This window comes from Macrotis lagotis, chromosome 4, assembly GCF_037893015.1.
Source record: "Macrotis lagotis isolate mMagLag1 chromosome 4, bilby.v1.9.chrom.fasta, whole genome shotgun sequence".
Lineage (NCBI taxonomy): Eukaryota > Metazoa > Chordata > Mammalia > Peramelemorphia > Peramelidae > Macrotis > Macrotis lagotis.
Window position 1 is genome coordinate 167,103,741 of NC_133661.1, and position 17,815 is coordinate 167,121,555.

Here is a 17,815-nt window from a genome sequence, read left to right on the forward strand (position 1 = left end):
GCTTTGAAATAGATCTTAATGGATACTACAGCTTGGTTTAAAGATATGCTTACTTCATTCCTTCAAAGGCTAAACAGCATTTTTGTCTGAAGTTTTTTTTTAAGTATAGAGCTGGAAAATGAGTGATTAGAGATTTTAATGAAATAAGTATTAATATAGGTGGATCCTTATAGACTAACACATAGTTCAATTTGAAAATATTGGTTCATACTCTAATTTCATAGAGAATAAATCATTTCATTCATTCATTCATATATTTCATTCATTCATTCAATTGCATTTGTAAGGTTTACGATATGAACTAGGCACCGTGCACCAAGGTGGATAAACTTAGTTTTATACTTTTATACATAATCTTACCCACATGATTATTCCCTCTATAGGTTTAGAGGAAATCTTCAAGATTTCTTGCGGCAAAAAAAATTATCACTAAGTGATCACAGGTGGCAGATGTGATGAAAGAGCCTTGATGCCAGAGCCAGAGGTCCTGGATTTAAATTTGACCTCTGACCTGATGGTCAGCCACTTGGGGTCTTAACCTATTTAAACTCTCTGGGCTTCAGTTTTCTTGTCTGTAAAATGAGAATGCTGGGTTGGATAGGCCCTTCCAGCTCTTGATCAAAAATGTGATCCTGCAAACTTAGGTAAACTCGTCCACCAAAAGGCATACATTCTGTCACCTGACTTCATTTTCCAATTTGATGAGACCTTGCTAGAGCTTTCACTTCTACCAAAGAATTTGAGAATCCAGATTTGCCTTTCTACTATTATGAGGTATCCAAGAAGGATTTATTTATTTGTTTGTTTGTTTATTCATTCATTCATTCATTCATTCATGGCAATGGGGTTAAAAGTGAGTTGCCCAAAGTCATGCAGCTAGGCAATTATTAAGTGTCTGAAGCCATATTTGAACTCGGGTCCTCCTGATTCCAGGGCTGGTGCTCTATCCACTGAGTCACCTAGCTGCCCCTCAGAGAAGGATTTTTAGGGGGCAAGGGGACAAAAATACATAAAAGAGGCCCTGCCCAAAGGCAACTTGCAATTTACCAGAAGAGATAAAACAGACACAAATATAATAGAAAGTAGCTTGTGATAAGGGCATGAGAAGTACTAAATGATTACTTCTAGAACAGAATCAGAGAAAACTACATGGAGGAAGTAGCATTAATTTTAGGGGAGGAAGCATTCCAGGCATCAGAAATGGAGAAAAGGCAGGATGAGTGTTTGGAAATGGCAAAGCTTTGGTTCAACTAGAGGAAAAGTAAAAGGAGCAATAAGATAGAGTGAGAAGGACCTCAACCTCAATTACTTTACAGAAAAGAAGTTCAGAAAGCTGAAATGATTTGCTCAATGTGATATCTGAACCCAGATCTTCTGACTCCAAATACAGGACTTTTTTTTATGACATCACATTGCTTGCCCAGTAAGAGATAAGAGTAACAAGGCTGAGTGCAGTCAGAAGATCCTTCCTGCAGTGCACCTGGAATGTCAAGTCATTTAGACTTTTATTTGATGGACAACAAGACGTTGCTTTAAGAATATTAATCTTGCTCCGTGAAGGCAATGGGACCAGTTAGATGGCTATCACACTTCTAGGTAAGAGATAATAAAAGTTGGGACAGACTTATGGCAATGGAATAGGAAAGGAAGAGATAGGTTTTGAAGCTGCTTAAGTACAAGAGTGGTGGGAACAATTAGCACTTGATAGCAAAGTATGTTTATAATACAATGTCAACCTATTAAGGATACATGATTTCAATAGTGTAGGAAATCACAAATCACTAATACAGACAACAACTTCTCTATAATTTAAAGACTCTGTCAAAGAACCTAAGGGACAGAGTTAAGTCAATGTCAGGCAAGATTTGAATCCAGGTCTTCTTGACTAATCTAGCACCTCATTCATTATCCCATGATGCCTCTGTCAATAAGCATTTATTCTTCCAGGTCCTATGCTAAGTGCTGAGGATACAAAAAAGAGGCAAAGGGGGGTGGCTAGGTGGCATAGTAAATAAAGCACCAGCCCTGGAGTCAGGAGTACCTGGGTTCAAATTTGGTCTCAGACACTTAATAATTACCTAACTGTGTGGCCTTGGGCAAGCCACTTAACCCCATTTGCCTTGCAAAAACCTAAAAAGAAAAAAAAAGAGGCAAAAGACAGTCCCTTGCCCTCCAAGAGCTTACAGTCTAATGAGGGAAACAACAAGTAAACAAATATGCACAATCAAGTTACATACAGGAAAACTAGCTAATAATTGACAGAGGAAAGGCAAAAGAATCAGGAGGTGTGGAAAAGCTTCCTATAGAAGATGAATTTTAGCTGGGACTTAAAGGAAGCCAGTGGTCAGAGATGGGGAGCCCAGCCAGTGAAAATGCCCTGAGGGGAGAAATAGAGATTTAATAACATTCTTTGCATTGTCAATTTTTTTTTCTGAACTTTCTAAATGATATATAAGCTGTCTTATTAAGTTTTACTAGCAAGGTAAAAATTAATTATATAAAAGTAGGAATTGTAAAGAAAAGTTAGTATAAAAATGTAATATGACACCTAATAAAATATGATCTGAATATGGTTACTATTAACTTCAGATGCTAGGATATATAACTGTTGGACTTCTTAAATTTGTGATATGCTTCATCTGGTATTCTTTATCACTTTTAAGCTAATATTAAAAGTTTTAAAAGAAAAAAAACTATTTTTAACACTTCCCATTCTCATTTATCAACCTAACATAGCAGCCCTTCTATCTCTTAACCTATCCCTTGTTACTTCATGGACAAAGGATACTAAGTATTGAGTGAACAAATAATTGTACAACAAATTTGCTGTCTATAAAAGCATGAATATTTAATGATTTTAGGCTATCTTTGCCTTTAGGCAAAGGATGCAAAATTATTACCTTTTCTACTGCAGCCAACTGTTGCTGAAATCCATCACATTTTTTGTTTGCTTCCTCTGAAAGAGTTTTATATTTTTCAATCTGTGACTGTTGGATATTGATGGTTCGCTCCATTCTAACACGATCTTCATTAACATCTTTAAGAGAGGCTTTTAAATCTCTTACTTCATCCTCCTATGGTTAAATAACTATATATTAATTTATGTGAAAAAAACATACATGATTTCAAAATAGATTTAGTATACTATTTAAATAAAAGAATTTCTGTGATGTTTATAACTGTTTTTTGAATAGAAATCTATCAGTATTTATATTTAAAAACCAGTATTTTATTCAACTCAAATAATGAGCATATAACTCCAATTTGAGATCCCAGACTAGAAAATTGCTTTATTTCTATGAAATAATGTTCAAAAATCTCAAAATGGAATATGTGCATAATATTCGATATTTAATGCAATTTTAAAATTTCAAACCTTGTATAACTAATATTACCCCCCCAAAAAAATTTAATTATAGCTTAAGAATTGAAAATGAACAAAAATAAGCTTGGTAAATATATAGAGAAAGTATATTTTTATACACAAGGACACAACAATTTACTTACAGATGATACTCTAAGAGTCTACAAATCTTTACCTTTTTATTGTAATCATGTACAAAATTATCCAATTCTTCCTGCATAACACGGAGTTTTGCCTTTAGAAATCTGATCTGGGCCTCTGTGAATTTAAATAATTATATTTAATACTCTTAAACCATTGAGACTTCCTACTATGTATCTATTTTCTCACTAAGCAATCCATTTTTCTTAGCTTAAATTTTTTTCATTTTTTAGCAAACTTCTGAGATTTACAAGTTACACACTTTTGAAAGTGAGTGTTTTAAGCATCTAACATTACAAAACAAACAAACCTAGCAGCTTTGTGTTTGATAAACCCAAAGACCTCAGAACATGAGTCTAACTAGACAGCAAACTGGTAGAAATTAGGTTTAGACCAGTATTTCACATTATGTGCCAGAATAAGATTCAAATAGATATGTGACATAGATACAAAAAATCATATCCTAAACAAATTAGAGGAACACAGAAGAAATTATTTTCAGATCACTGGATGGGAGAATAATTCATGTCCAAATAAGAGATAAAGATCACAGATGAGGAAATGAACAGTTTTAATTAAATACAATTATTTTAACTTTTTCATTAAAAAGAGAAAAATAAATAAATGGGGTGAAAATATTTGCAGCAAGTTTCTCTTATGAGAATCTTATTTCCAAGATATCTAGGAAACAGATTAAAAATGACAAGAACAAGAGTCATTTGCCAAATAATAATTGGTCAAAAAACAGGTAATTTTCTAAGAAAAAAAAAACCAAGCTATTGATGCATCCATAAAAAAATGCAAAAAATCACTAACAATTAAGAAGAATGCACATCAAAGTAACTCTGACATTTAAACTCAGACCCATCCAGTTGACAAAATTGACAAAAAAAAGACAAATGAAAAATATTTGAGGAAAACAGAGTCACACTGATATACTACTGGTGAAGTTATAGTCCAATCTATAACTGTTCCAATCTATAGCTGTTCCAATACAGCACTTCTGAAAAGTAATTTGGAACTATAACCAAAAATTATATAATTGTACATTACCAATGACTTTATGAGTCCACTACTAGGCCTACACCCGAAAGAGTCAAAGAAAAAGTTAAGTCTGATATCAATAAAATATTTACACCAGCTCTTTTTGTAATGACAAAGAACTGGAAACTAAGGGTATGTTCATCAGTTAATGAATGGCTAAAGAAATTATGCTAAGTGCAATGTAATACAATTGAGCTATAAGAACTGAAAAAAAAAAAAAGCTCATTTCAGAGAAACATGGGAAAACTTGTATAAATAAAGAATGAAATAGTTTCACCCACAGTGAAATTGTGAACTGATTCAGCCATTCTATAGAGCAATTTGGAACTATGTCCAAAGGGCTATAAAACCATGCATGTCTTTTGACCCAGCAATATCACTACTAGGTCTGTATCTCAAGAGATAAACAACCAAAAAGGATCTATATGTACAAAAATAATTATAGCGGCTCTTTTCTGGTGGCAAAGAATTGGAAATTAAGGGGAAGTCCATCAATTGAGGAATGGCTAAACAAATTGAGGTCTATATGATTATGATGGAATACACTTTGCTTTAAGAAATAATGAGCAGGATGATCTCACAAAAACATGGAAAGACTTGCAGAGCTTTGTACAAAGTAACAGCAATATTGTAAGATGATCAGAGGTAAATGATTTCATTAATCTCAGCAGTACAAGGATCCAAAACAATTCTGAAAGAGTTAGGATGAAAAATGCTAAACATTCCCGGGGAAAGAACTGATGGTGTCTGAATACAGACTGAAGTACGTTTTTTTTCTTTATTTTTCTTGAAGGATTTTTCTTTTTTGGCCTATGTTTTCTTTTGCAACATGACTATTAAGGAAATGTTTTTGCATAACTACATATATATACGATATAGAATCGTTTGCCTTCTGGATGAGGTGGGTTGGGGAGGGAGGAAGGAAGAGAATTTAGAACTCCATGTTTTTTTTCTTTTTTGTTTTTTTTTTGTAAGGTAGTGGGATTAAGTGACTTGCCCAAGGCCACACAGCTAGGTAATTAGTAAGTGTCTGAGGCTGGATTTGAACTTAGGTCCTTCTGATTCCAGGACAGGTGCTCTATCCACTACACCATTTACCTGCCCCGGAACTCCATGTTTTAAAAACACTGTTAAAAATTGTATTTCCTGTTAGCTTCAGCAAAAAGAGAAGAAAAAGAAATTGAAGGAATTAGAATTGGGAAGGAAGAGACAAAACTCTCACTCTTTGCAGATGACATGATGGTATACCTAAAGAATCCCAAGAAATCATCCAAAAAACTACTGTAAACAATTAGCAATTTTAGCAAAGTTGCAGGATATAATATAAACCCTCCTAAATCTTCAACTTTTCTATATATGACTAGCAAGATACCACAGGAAGAGCTAGAAATAGAAATTCCATTCAAAGTAACCTTAGACAATATAAAATTCCTGGGAGTCTATATGCCAAGGCAGACTCAGAAACTTTTTGAAAACAATTACAAAACACTTCTCACACAAATTAAATCAGATTTAAATAACTGGGCAAATATTAACTGCTCATGGACAGGTCAAGCTAACATAATAAAAAATGACAATTCTACCAAAACTAAAGTACCTGTTTAGTACCCTACCAATCAAAATTCCAAAAAATTACTTTAATGAGTTAGAAAAAGTGGTAAGTAAATTCATATGGAAAAATAAAAAGTCAAGAATTTCCAAGGGTTCAATGAAAAAAAGTGCAAAAGAAGGTGGCTTAGCCCTACCTGATCTAAAATTATATTATAAAGCATCAGTCATCAAAACTGGTATTGGCTAAGAAATAGAATGGAGGACCAGTGGAATAGACCAGGTACAATAGCAGGAAACTATTATAGTAATCTGCTGTTTGATAAACCCAAAGAGTCCAGCTATTGGGATAAAAACTCTCTCTTTGATAAAAACTGCTGGGAAAATTGGAAGTTAGTATAGAAGAAACTTAGATTAGACCAACACCTCACACCCTGTTATCAAGATAAGATCCAAATGGATACAGGATTTAGACATAAAAAAACAGTATTATAAGCAAACTAAAAGATCAAGGAGTAGTTTACCTGTCAGATCTATGGAAAAGGAAGCAGTTTAGGACTAAGGAAGAGATGGAGAAGATCACTAAAAACAAGCTAGATGATTTTGATTACATTAAATTAAAAAGCTTCTGCACAGATAAAACCACTGTAACCAAGATGAAAAGAAATGTAGCAAAATGGGAAACAATCTTTACAACTAATGTTTCTGACAAAGGACTCATTTCTAAAATATACAGAGAACTGAGTCAAATTTAAAAAAAAAAGCCATTCCCCAATTGACAAATGGTCAAAGGATATGCAAAGGCAATTTACAAATGAGATCAAAGGAAACCATAGTCATATGATAAATTGCTCTAAATCATTACTTATTAGAGAAATGCAAATTAAAGTATCTCTGAGGTACCACCTCACACCTCTCAGACTGGTCAATATGAACAGAAAAGATGATGATCAATGTTGGAAGGGATGTGGGAAATCTGGGACACTAATACATTGTTGGTGGAACTGTGAACTCATCCAACCTTTCTGGAGAGCAATTTGGAACTCCACCCAAAGGGCAACAAAAATGTGCATACCCTTTGATCCAGCAATATCACTACTGGGTCTATACCCTGAAGAGATGATGAAAAAGGGTAAAAATATCATTTGTACAAAAATATTCATTAGCAGCCCTGTTTGTGGTGGCAAAAAATTGGAAATCAAGTAAATGTCCTTCAATTGGGGAATGGCTTAGCAAACTGTGGTATATGTATGTCATGGAACATTGTTGTTCTATTAGAAACCAGCAGGGATGGGATTTCAGGGAAGTCTGGAAGGATTTGCATAAACTGGTGCTGAGTGAGAAGAACAGAACCAGAAAAACACTGTATACTCTAACAGCAACATGGGGGTGATGATCAACCTTGATGGACTCACTCATTCCATCAGTGCAACAATCAGGGACAATTTGGGACTATCTGCAATGGAGAATACCATCTGTATCTAGAGAAACAACTGTGGAGTCTGAACAAAGACCAAGGACTATTACTTTAAATTTAGAAAAAAAAATACTGATTATCTAATTTTCTGATCTTGCTATCTCTTATAATTTATATTTCTTCCTTAAGGATATGATTTCTCTCTCATCACACTCAATTTGGATCAATGTATAACATGGAAACAATGTAAAGACCAGCAAATTGCCTTCTGTGGGAGGTGGGGGGAGGGAAGTAAGATTAGGGGAAAAATTGTAAAACTCAACATAAAATCTTTATAATTAAAAAAATATGGAAATACATATGACTGAGGAAAAAATAAAGTACTAAATAAAATTTTTACAAAGTTAAAAAAAAACCTGCCCTGGAGTCAGGGATACCTGAGTTCAAATCTGGTCTCAGACACTTAATAATTACCTAGCTGTGTGGCCTTGGGCAAGCCACTTAACCGCATTGCCTTGCAAAAAAAAAAAAAAAAAACTTAAAAAATTTTTTTTTTCGTTTTTTTTGCAAGGAAATGAGGTTAAGTGACTTGCCCAAGATCACACACCTAGGTAATTATTAAGTATCTGAAGCTGCATTTGAACTCAGGTCCCCTGACTCCAGGATCAGTGTTCTATCTACATCCACCTAGTTGCCTTAGAATATATGTTAATAATAATAATATTAAAAATTATATTTCCATATAACTGGGGAAAAAATAAAGTACTAAATAAAAATTTTAAAAAGTTAAAAAAGGCAGGCAGCTAGGTGGCACAGTGGATAGAGCATTGGTCCTGGAATTAGGAGGACCTGAGTTCAAATCCAGTCTGAGACACTTAATAATTGCCTAGTTGTGTGACCTTGGGCAAGTCACTTAACCCATTATCTTGCAAAAAAAACCCCCAAAAAGTTGAAAAAGGAATTATCTCACCCAGTTATCAATAACATTGCTAAAAAACAATAATTTTCTTGTTTTTGTTTTGTAAGTATCTGAGGCCGCATTTGAACTCAGGTCCTCATGACTCCAGGGCTAGTGCTCTATCCACTGTGCTACCTCTCTGCCCAACAATAATTTTCAAAGACTTAAAAGAACTCTGATTGATGAAATTATTGACTGATTCCAGCGAACATAACACTTAAGAGAGATGGATAAATATGCAGCATGAAACACATTTTTGGACATGGTTAGTATGTGGATTTGTTTTGCATGATTATATATAACTGTTATAAGATTTTACTTTTTTTTCCAGTGGTAGGGAGAGATAGGAGGAAGAAAATGTAAATGCTTGGATAATTGAAAAAACTTTAATTTAAAAAATGAAGTGAATACAAAGTGAAAGCATTTTAGTTTGAGTTAACTTTAAGCAAACTCTGCAGATTAGTTCTCAGAGTGATCAATATTATTTCCAAATTAAAGTTAATATTTGCTCTTAATGGTTCACCAAGATGAATAAAGCTTACAAATAGTAAAAGATGACTTTAGAAATTTAAGTCATTACATAACCCAATAATAATATGCCAATAGTCTCAATTTAGGTGTCTTATATAAGATGAAGAAAAAGCATATAGTCAGTACAAATACAATGAGAAAAAAATCAGAGGATAAAAATATTTTTGGTTACTTTAAATATGAGTATTTTAACCATTTTATTTCACTTTAACATCTTACAAGAAGCATCAATTAATAAATATCTATGAAATATCAAGTACTATATATATAACTAGCACATTTTTAAATTCAGGAAAATTGATTTTTCTCAAAGATTTATTCAAAGTAATAGTTGTGACATAAAAATGCATATATATATGTATATATGAAGCTACCTGTTCCAATGTCTTCACTGAGACCAGGGAAAATATCATCATCTATGTCCTCAGGTAAATCATCTTCTAATTTTCCTTCAATTTTATTAATTGTGCTTTTAAGTGAAAAGTCTTTGAAGTCCTCTGGGAGAGCAACATCACTGGCAGTTTGCATAATAATATGTTTCAGTTTTACACTAAAATATAAAGCATAAAAGATGCATGATATAAAAGGTTAAAAAAACTACAAACTCAAAATAGACAATATGATTATTCTAGGAATACTTTCATATAAAGTGATGTATGATAATAAAATGCCTTATTAGTGGTTTTGGTTCTTAGTAAGCTATATATTCCTCCTCTGCTTCTTTAGAGGTAAGCATCTAAACCAGAAGCAGAAAGTCTTGAATTCATGTATCAAATTTAGCCCCTGAATTTTCATCTTACTTGACTCCTTACATTGCCTGTACCATATTTTACAGAACCAAATAACTCCATTTGTTAAGCTGTGCCAAAGGATCTTTTAAAGAACTATTGGAGAATACCTAGTACTTAATTCATTTAATCCTGAAATGCTGTTGGGGGGGGGGGGTTGGTGAGGCTTTTTTATTCCAGTTAAAAATTCATATACAATTAGAACTCAAACTAAAGAATTATATCTAAAAAACTGATTTTTACCTGAAAACTCAGGAATTTTTCAATGAAGAAAGATAATCATAGATTCAAAATTCATGGGCCTGAAGATATTTCATTACCTTTCTAATTTAACACTTATTTTACAGTTGAGGAAACTGAGGCCAAGAGAAATTAAATTATTTGCCCAAGGTCACACAAATAAACAACCATCAAAAGTAGCACTTAAACCTAGTTCCTGTCTCCATTACCCTTGCCCAACGCTCTGTACCATCTATCTAAAACAATATACCAATTTTTTAATACTTTTAGATAAATCATTAATGTTTTTAATTATAAAGTAAATTCAAAAAACCTAAATTTTTATATACACATAAAGCCTTTAGAATTCTTTGAGGAAATAAATCTTTTTTTTTTTTTGGTCTTTTTTTTTAGGTTTTTTGCAAGGAAATAAATCTTTAATTCAAAAAAGGAAACTGACAAGGATCTTTGCAGTTCATGAAGGACAGAAGAATACTGAATGCTTTGTTTCCTTTTGTTCCTAGCAGAAACTGGCAAGAAAACTGGACAAATGTCACTAACCCTTCCTGGCTTCTTCAAGCTTGCCAGGTGAAGTTCAAATGGTGATTTGCATGGGACATGGGCAGAATTGGGAGTGGAAAGCCATTTTTTTCACTCGAACTCAAAAAAATAGACAATATCTGTTAAGAACAGTTGAGGAAATAGAGAAAAGAAATAAAAATATAGAAGCCTTAAGGGCTCCTCAGGCTGGCTTGGATTTGAGTCCAAAAAAAAAAAAAGATGAGTTCAAAGACCTGAGATGAATAACTAAAAGCTTAAATTCAACAGAGAACAGCAGGTGTGGCAGACTTAGAAGAGAGATCAGCTGAAACACCAACAGATGGCTTGGAAGGCAGAGAAAAAAAGCGCAGCTGAGGGTTCCTGTGGTTCGCAGACGGAGAAAGAGGTTCCCTTCCCATGTCACCCTCCCGTTCTCACCCTACACACAAACACACACACACACACACACACACACATGCACACACGAACACATGTGCATGCACGGGCAAGCAATGAGCAAAGGAGAAGCCCTGGTATCAAGGAAGCAAATGCAAGGAAGTTAAGTTCTCCTATAAGAATGGGAAATCAGTGGAAAAGCATTCTTCTTGGTACTTTGGGTTAGTTGTCCTTGACATTTATTTACTATGCTACTTAATTATCTTTTGCTTTAATGATCCTCCAATCTGGTTTTTAAAAAAATGAAACAAGTTGGCTCTTACCTTCTTTCTCTTGTTTTCCCCCCTTTTCCTCACTCCCCTATCCACTACACTTCTAAAATTTAGCTAAAGGAAACCAAAATATCTTTGATTATATTCCACAAAAATGACAAAAGAGAATGGATTTTCAATTTTCAAGAATTAGTGAGATCAGATTAGAAATATGAATTTAATAAATCCTTGGGAACAAAAAGCTTTTTGAAACAGGCTACTTGAAACAAGCCTCCTCATTCCCTTAAGACTACAACACTAGAGAAAGGGTAAAGACGTAGGGGACATAAGCTGAAATAAATTTTGTTTATTAGACATGTTTAAAAACAACACCAATTCAATTCAACAAACACACAGTAAACTTTGGCTGTGAGCTAAGTCCTGGGTCAAACCTTGAGGACCTGAGGATAATAACTGATCAAGGGCACTTGCTCTCATGCAGGCAGACTGTATAAGGCTTGAACCCCTGATTAAATGTGAGGGATAAAGGAGAGAGGAAGAGATAAGGCTGAAGTGAAATCATCAATAAAAGTTTAATCCTAGAGTTTGGATCTGGTTTCTACTACTTACTGCCTGGATGACCATGGCTAAGTCGTTTGGACCCTGATTGGTTGAAAGTGAACAGTAATTATTTCTGTTTTGGTCAGAAACCATAAAGGTTTCTTCCTTTTTTTTTTTTTGGACTATGAAATAGAAGTTCCTTGCTACCTCTTCTTTCTCACCTTCCTTCATCACTGAGATGTGGGGCTTAATCACTGAGATATCCTTTGGGTCTTACCCTCCCAACAATTTCTTTTCTTTCTTCATTTTTTGGAAGTGGTCCTTCTTGTCTTGTGGTCTCATATCTCTCTTACCTAACCTTAATGACTGAATGGGCCAATAGCACAGTCAAACTGTGACCTGGGAAAGACATAGCTTTAAAAAGCCAAGGTCTCTCACCACATTCAAGGTCATCTCCAGTCATACTGATCTATATCTGGCCACTGGACTCAGCTCTGAAGGAAAAAAGTGAGACTCGTGACTTTGCATAGTACCTAAATCCAACTCACTTGTATGTCAAAGCACCAACTCCCTGATATCATGATCTTCTTTCAGAACATAGGACAAACAAAAAACAGTTATAATATCAAGACTATGAGGAAAGGGAGACAAGAAAAGGAATGGTGAATTAGGAGAACAGGGAGGGATGAGAGAGCCTAGAGGTGTCAATGAGGACATGAATTTCATGAATTTCAAATTTGAAGATCTTGGAAGGGGAAGAGTTATCATGTCAGTGACAGACTGCAAAAAAGTCAAATACAGTAACTACAGTCCATATACACCAAAATACTCATAAACTACCTTTTTGCATTAGTAAATAATTGAAAACACAAAGTAGCTACCCATAAATTATAGAACAGCTAAATAAATAGTGGTACCCAATAGAATATTATATTGCACAATAAACATGAAGAATTTAGAGTCATGAGAATATGAATAATTCAGCCTGAACTAGGAAAACACTAAAAACAATGATTATATTAATATAAATGAAAGAACAAAAAAAGGAAACTAAATGCTGCATAATTATAATGATTAAGCTTGGACTAGAGAAGAAATGAAGAAATGCACCTTCCTTCTTTTCTTTGCAGAAGAGAGATGAGAAAATATACCTTCTTCCCTTCTCTTTAAATCTACATTACAAAAATGGTAGGGGAAGGACAAGGGATATCTTTGAATATGAAGATAACATAAGAACAAAGATCAATTTTCTATTTTAAAAAAATAGATTATGGCAGAGGTTGTGGTAGAGAGGAAGACTATGAACCAGGTCTGGAAATAATCAAGGAAAGAATGGGAGATGAAAGAAATAAAGATCTGGACAGGATAATATAATCAATTGACAAGGAAGTAGAGGTTGCTGAGGAAGAATTTAAAAGTGATGATGGGAGCAAAGAGTATGTTGACTCCCCTGCCTGACCCTATGTGTCACATCTTACATATCATGAACAAAAAAGATACTGAGAGGGTCACAGGAGATAAAATGGATACTTTTGATTAACAGGAAGTTTTTAGAAGAAATCAAAGAAATATATGAAAAATGCTCTGAATCACTAATATTTAAAGAAATGCAAATAAAAAAAACACTGAAGTACCACTTCACATTCATCAGATTGGCTAACATGATATAAAAGGAAAATGACAAATGCTAGAGAAGATACGGAAAGCAGGGACACTAATGCACTGATATTCGGGTTGTGAACTGGTTTAGCCATTCTGGAGAACATTTAGAACTATGTCCAAACGGCTATAAAACTGTGCATACACTTTGACCTGACACTACCACCATACAACTACTAATAATGTACCTCAGGGGCGGCTAGGTGGCGCAGTGGATAGAGCACCGGCCTTGGAATCAGGAGTACCTGGGTTCAAATCCAGCCTCAGACACTTAATAACTACCTAGCTGTGTGGCCTTGGGCAAGCCACTTAACCCCATTTGCCTTGCAAAAACCTAACAGAAAAAATGTACCTCAAAGAGATCAAAGGAAAAGAAAAAGGCACCACATGTACAAAAATATTTATATCAATTTTTTCTATAGTGGCTGAATAGAAATGGAAAATGAGGGGATGTCCATCAAATAGAGAATGGTTGAACAAGGTTTGGTATATGAATGTGATGGAACACTACTGTGCTATAAGGAATGATAAAAGGGGTGGTTTCAGAAAAAGCTAGGAAGACTTGCATGAAGTGATGCAAAAATAGTAATCAGAACTGGAAGAACACTGTATAAAGTAACAGCAATATTGTAATAATGATCAATTACGAAAGATTTTCTATTCTAATCAATACAATGACCCATGAAAATTCCAAAGGACTCCTGCAGAGAGAGAATTGATGAACTCTAAATATGGATTGAAGTATCTTTTTTTTTGCAACATAGCTTTTGCATGATTTCATATATATATGTATGTATATATATATATACATATACATACATATATATATATATATATGTGAAATGGGTATTGTACTCTTGTCTTCTAAATGGGTAGGGGAGGGAGTGGATTGAGGGAGAAAATTTAGAATTGAAAATAAAAAAATAAAGTCAAAAATAAAATTTAAATATGTGAAGTCCCTATTCAAAGTAAATTCAGTATTGTTTCATGTCAGATCATATTATCAAATAACTAGAATGATTTGTAGTGCTTCTATTAAGCATCTAAAAATTGATGAAGCCTCCTACAGGTATCCCTTCCACAACTTGATTTTTCCCACCATGGTTTCAATATACTGCAGGACAGCATAAGAAATTAAAAGGGAATTTGGAGGGAGATTTTGTAGAAGCCACAGACAAGGCTAACAGACAACATAGAAAAAAGTTCAGAAACTCACAAAGGCATAAAATATATGTACAGTATTGTATAATATGTCTTATGACCAAATATTAACCCAAATTTTAATATAAAGTTCTGTAAACATTCAATAAAAGAAAAAGAAAAAAGAAAAACAATTCAGACTATTTCTGTGCTTCAAAGGGAGGATCAAATATTTTACACAAAATTTCCAGATCTTTTCATATTGTAGGGGCATTGTACCCCCAATTCCCCACAATGGGGAAGGGATAAACAGTAGAGTGCTCAAAAGATTATGCCAGGAATGAATGAAAAAACTTATTTAGTGTTTACTAGGTGCCAGGCACTATGCTAAATGGTAGTGTCAAGGAACTTGTTTGACTTCCAGTTCTGAGAAGCCAGTTTTCTTTAAATTAATTAATAATAATACAGCAATTTCACTTATGAGCACATTACATAGTAAATAGTGGCCTGCTGCAAGACATCACTGACTCCAATGTTTTAAATGTATGAAAATGAGTAAGATATGCCTGTAAAATTTAAGGTGAGAATAGTTATACAGAGACAGGTGGCTCAGACTGGAGCACTGGGCCTGGAGTCAAGAAGACCTAAATTCAAATCTAGCCTCAAATATTTACTGGGTGACCTTGGGCAAATCACTTAAGTTCGGTTTGCCTTAATACAATGGAAAAGGGAATGGCAAAACTCTTCACTTTCTTTGTCAAAAAAAAAAAAAACTAAAACTGAATCAGATACAACTGAATAACAAGATGATCAGACAGCTCAATTATTCACAGTAATAATGTTGCTAAGTTTTGGGAACTAGAAAATGAAAGTGATACTATAAAAATATATACCTTGAAGTTTTTCTCTTTCCTTTATTCCCAGACTGTGGCTTGTTTTGAATTTCAGTCATAGAATCAGATTTGTTGATCTTTGGTTGCTAGGCAGAAAAAAATAAAATTAGCAATTAATTAGCATCTAATCATTTATCAAATGTTGTATTTATCATATTATATATGCTGTTTACCTGTACAGCAGAGTTATTGCTTTTTATACAATAATAGCAATAGTGGAGAGGGAATTTTGAGAGTAAAAGTATCAGGAATTTTCAAATGTGTCATTATAAATCATCTCAAAAGTTTCTCATTTTAAAAATGAGAAAAGCTGCACATAGAATAGTTAAATGACATGCCACTAGCTTATTAGGGGCAAAACTTTCTAGAGCTCAAGTCTCACAATTTACTGTTCAAAGAAATATAAAGGATATTATACAGTTGCTACTAAAGCCTTTCCTACTTACTAACCAACCACTTGTTCATTAGGACAAGTCAGTTTCAATTATTGAAAATCTTTCTCTTGTTTTAACTTCAAGATGTAAACTTCTTTTGTCTGGGACTAGCTGCAGCAGAAGGGCCAAAGCCACAAGACTTTAAATCTTCTTTCTGTTCATCTTGTAATTGGATGTATGATTTAATTGAAATTTTGCCTCCAAACAAGGAAAAATTTAATCTTCTAGAGGAAATCCACTAGGTTGTATGGATATTCAGATCACAATATTTTCTTTTCCACCAATGAAAGGCAGCTCTGATTGTTGACAAAAAATTCAATAGAGAAAAGGAACCTATGTAGAGAAGTTCACTTTGTAGATAACTTCTAAAACACATAAATTTCTACTAACAATGAACTTGCTATGTATACCCTCAACAGGGACCTGATTTCACTGATATAGAGAACTCCCTGGGGAGGGAACTACTTCTTCCAAAGCTGGTAGACATCTTCTCTGCAAATTCTCATCTAAGAGAGAGGCATGGAAAAATGAAGTGATGCACTGACTTGCTCAGGTGTCTATTGAGCAGCCAGCTCCAAAGTCAGCCCTCTGTCCATTATGCCATGATGACTCCTACACCTTCTATATATTAGGGTATAGTCTTATATATCTATATCTATATGTTTATATTTATCCAAGTGTGAAAATAAGTTTGCCATTCTAAAGGACAAACATGCATTCAAAGAAAATTTCACTTTAGTACCTTACTATTAGATAGTGGGAAAACTGCTCCTTCAGAAGACACATGACCCCTAGGAAGTAAAAAAAACCATATATATATATATATACACACACACACACACATATGTATATATGCATATATATATACATATATGTATGTAAATTAAACATTGGTCATTACAAACTGACATTAACATTTAATAGTAACAACTTGAAAAGAAAAATGTACAACCACCAAAATAAGTTTTTAAAAATGTCAAAATGATAGTGACACAAAAGAAAAAGAGATTCATTATATAAATTTCCCTTAATGCTTAGTAAGTGGGACATACTAAGTTCACAACATTTTTGTAATTGTAAAATTGTAAAATTCAATGATTGTAATTGTAAATTTGGAAAATTCAATGATCAAATTAGAGTGAACAACTAAATTTGACTAGAGTGTAATTTAAATGAATGATTACTAGTGATCCCACTTTACAAAACTCTAATACAAGAAAATCTGAGGGGACTTCTGGACAAGATGGCAGAGAGAAGCCAGGTCCTGTGCTAAGGTCTCCTGATCTTCCCTCAGATATAATATGGAAAAAACCTCTTAATGAAATCCAAATGGATAAAACCCAGAAAGAGAAGCCAGGAGAACAACACCTACCTCAAGGTCTGTCTTTGGGGATGACGGGTGTGCCAAGCACAGAATGCAGACAGTCAGTGGGGATGGGGTGACAGCCAAACTAGCCTAAGAGCAGCCCTGGGTGGAGGTATGGCCGTGGGACTGATAGTCTGGGACTTACCAGAAGGGCTGGAGGGTAAGTTCCAGTCTCTAGCACTGCCTACTGGCTGGGAGGAAATATTACACACAGGGAGCGAATCTTCTAGCACCTCCTACTGGCCAGCTTGAGATAATACACTGAGCAATTGGACCACATAGAGTTACTAAACCCAATGAGTAAAGCCTCTAGGGATCCCAACACCAAACCTCTGTGAACCAGCCCTTCCTCCAACAATATATTAGGAAAATGAAGAAAGGCCAGTGGAAATGGGGGTCAACAGAAAAATTCCTAGAAGGAAAAGACCCTAACTCAGAGAGATGTAGAAGAAGAGAATATAATTTGGTCTCCAGCACAGAAAGATTTCCTTGAAGAAATCAAGAAGGTGCTTAAAAATCAATAGAAAAGTTTGGAAAATTTGGGAAAAGAAACCCAAGAGAAGAT

At 34.2% G+C, this 17,815-nt stretch overlaps 1 protein-coding gene across 1 annotated transcript in view; it reads right to left on the minus strand.

Annotated features, from left to right (window-relative positions):
- Positions 1–17,815, minus strand: part of TEX9 (testis expressed 9) — a 67,051-nt gene that overhangs the window by 24,177 nt on the left and 25,059 nt on the right. The window contains exons 5-9 of the mRNA XM_074234608.1: positions 16,627–16,675; positions 15,451–15,536; positions 9,378–9,553; positions 3,540–3,622; positions 2,901–3,074 (exon numbers count right to left, since the gene is read on the minus strand). Coding sequence (XP_074090709.1) covers positions 2,901–3,074; positions 3,540–3,622; positions 9,378–9,553; positions 15,451–15,536; positions 16,627–16,675 — 568 coding nt within the window. The remainder of the gene's footprint in view (positions 1–2,900; positions 3,075–3,539; positions 3,623–9,377; positions 9,554–15,450; positions 15,537–16,626; positions 16,676–17,815) is intronic.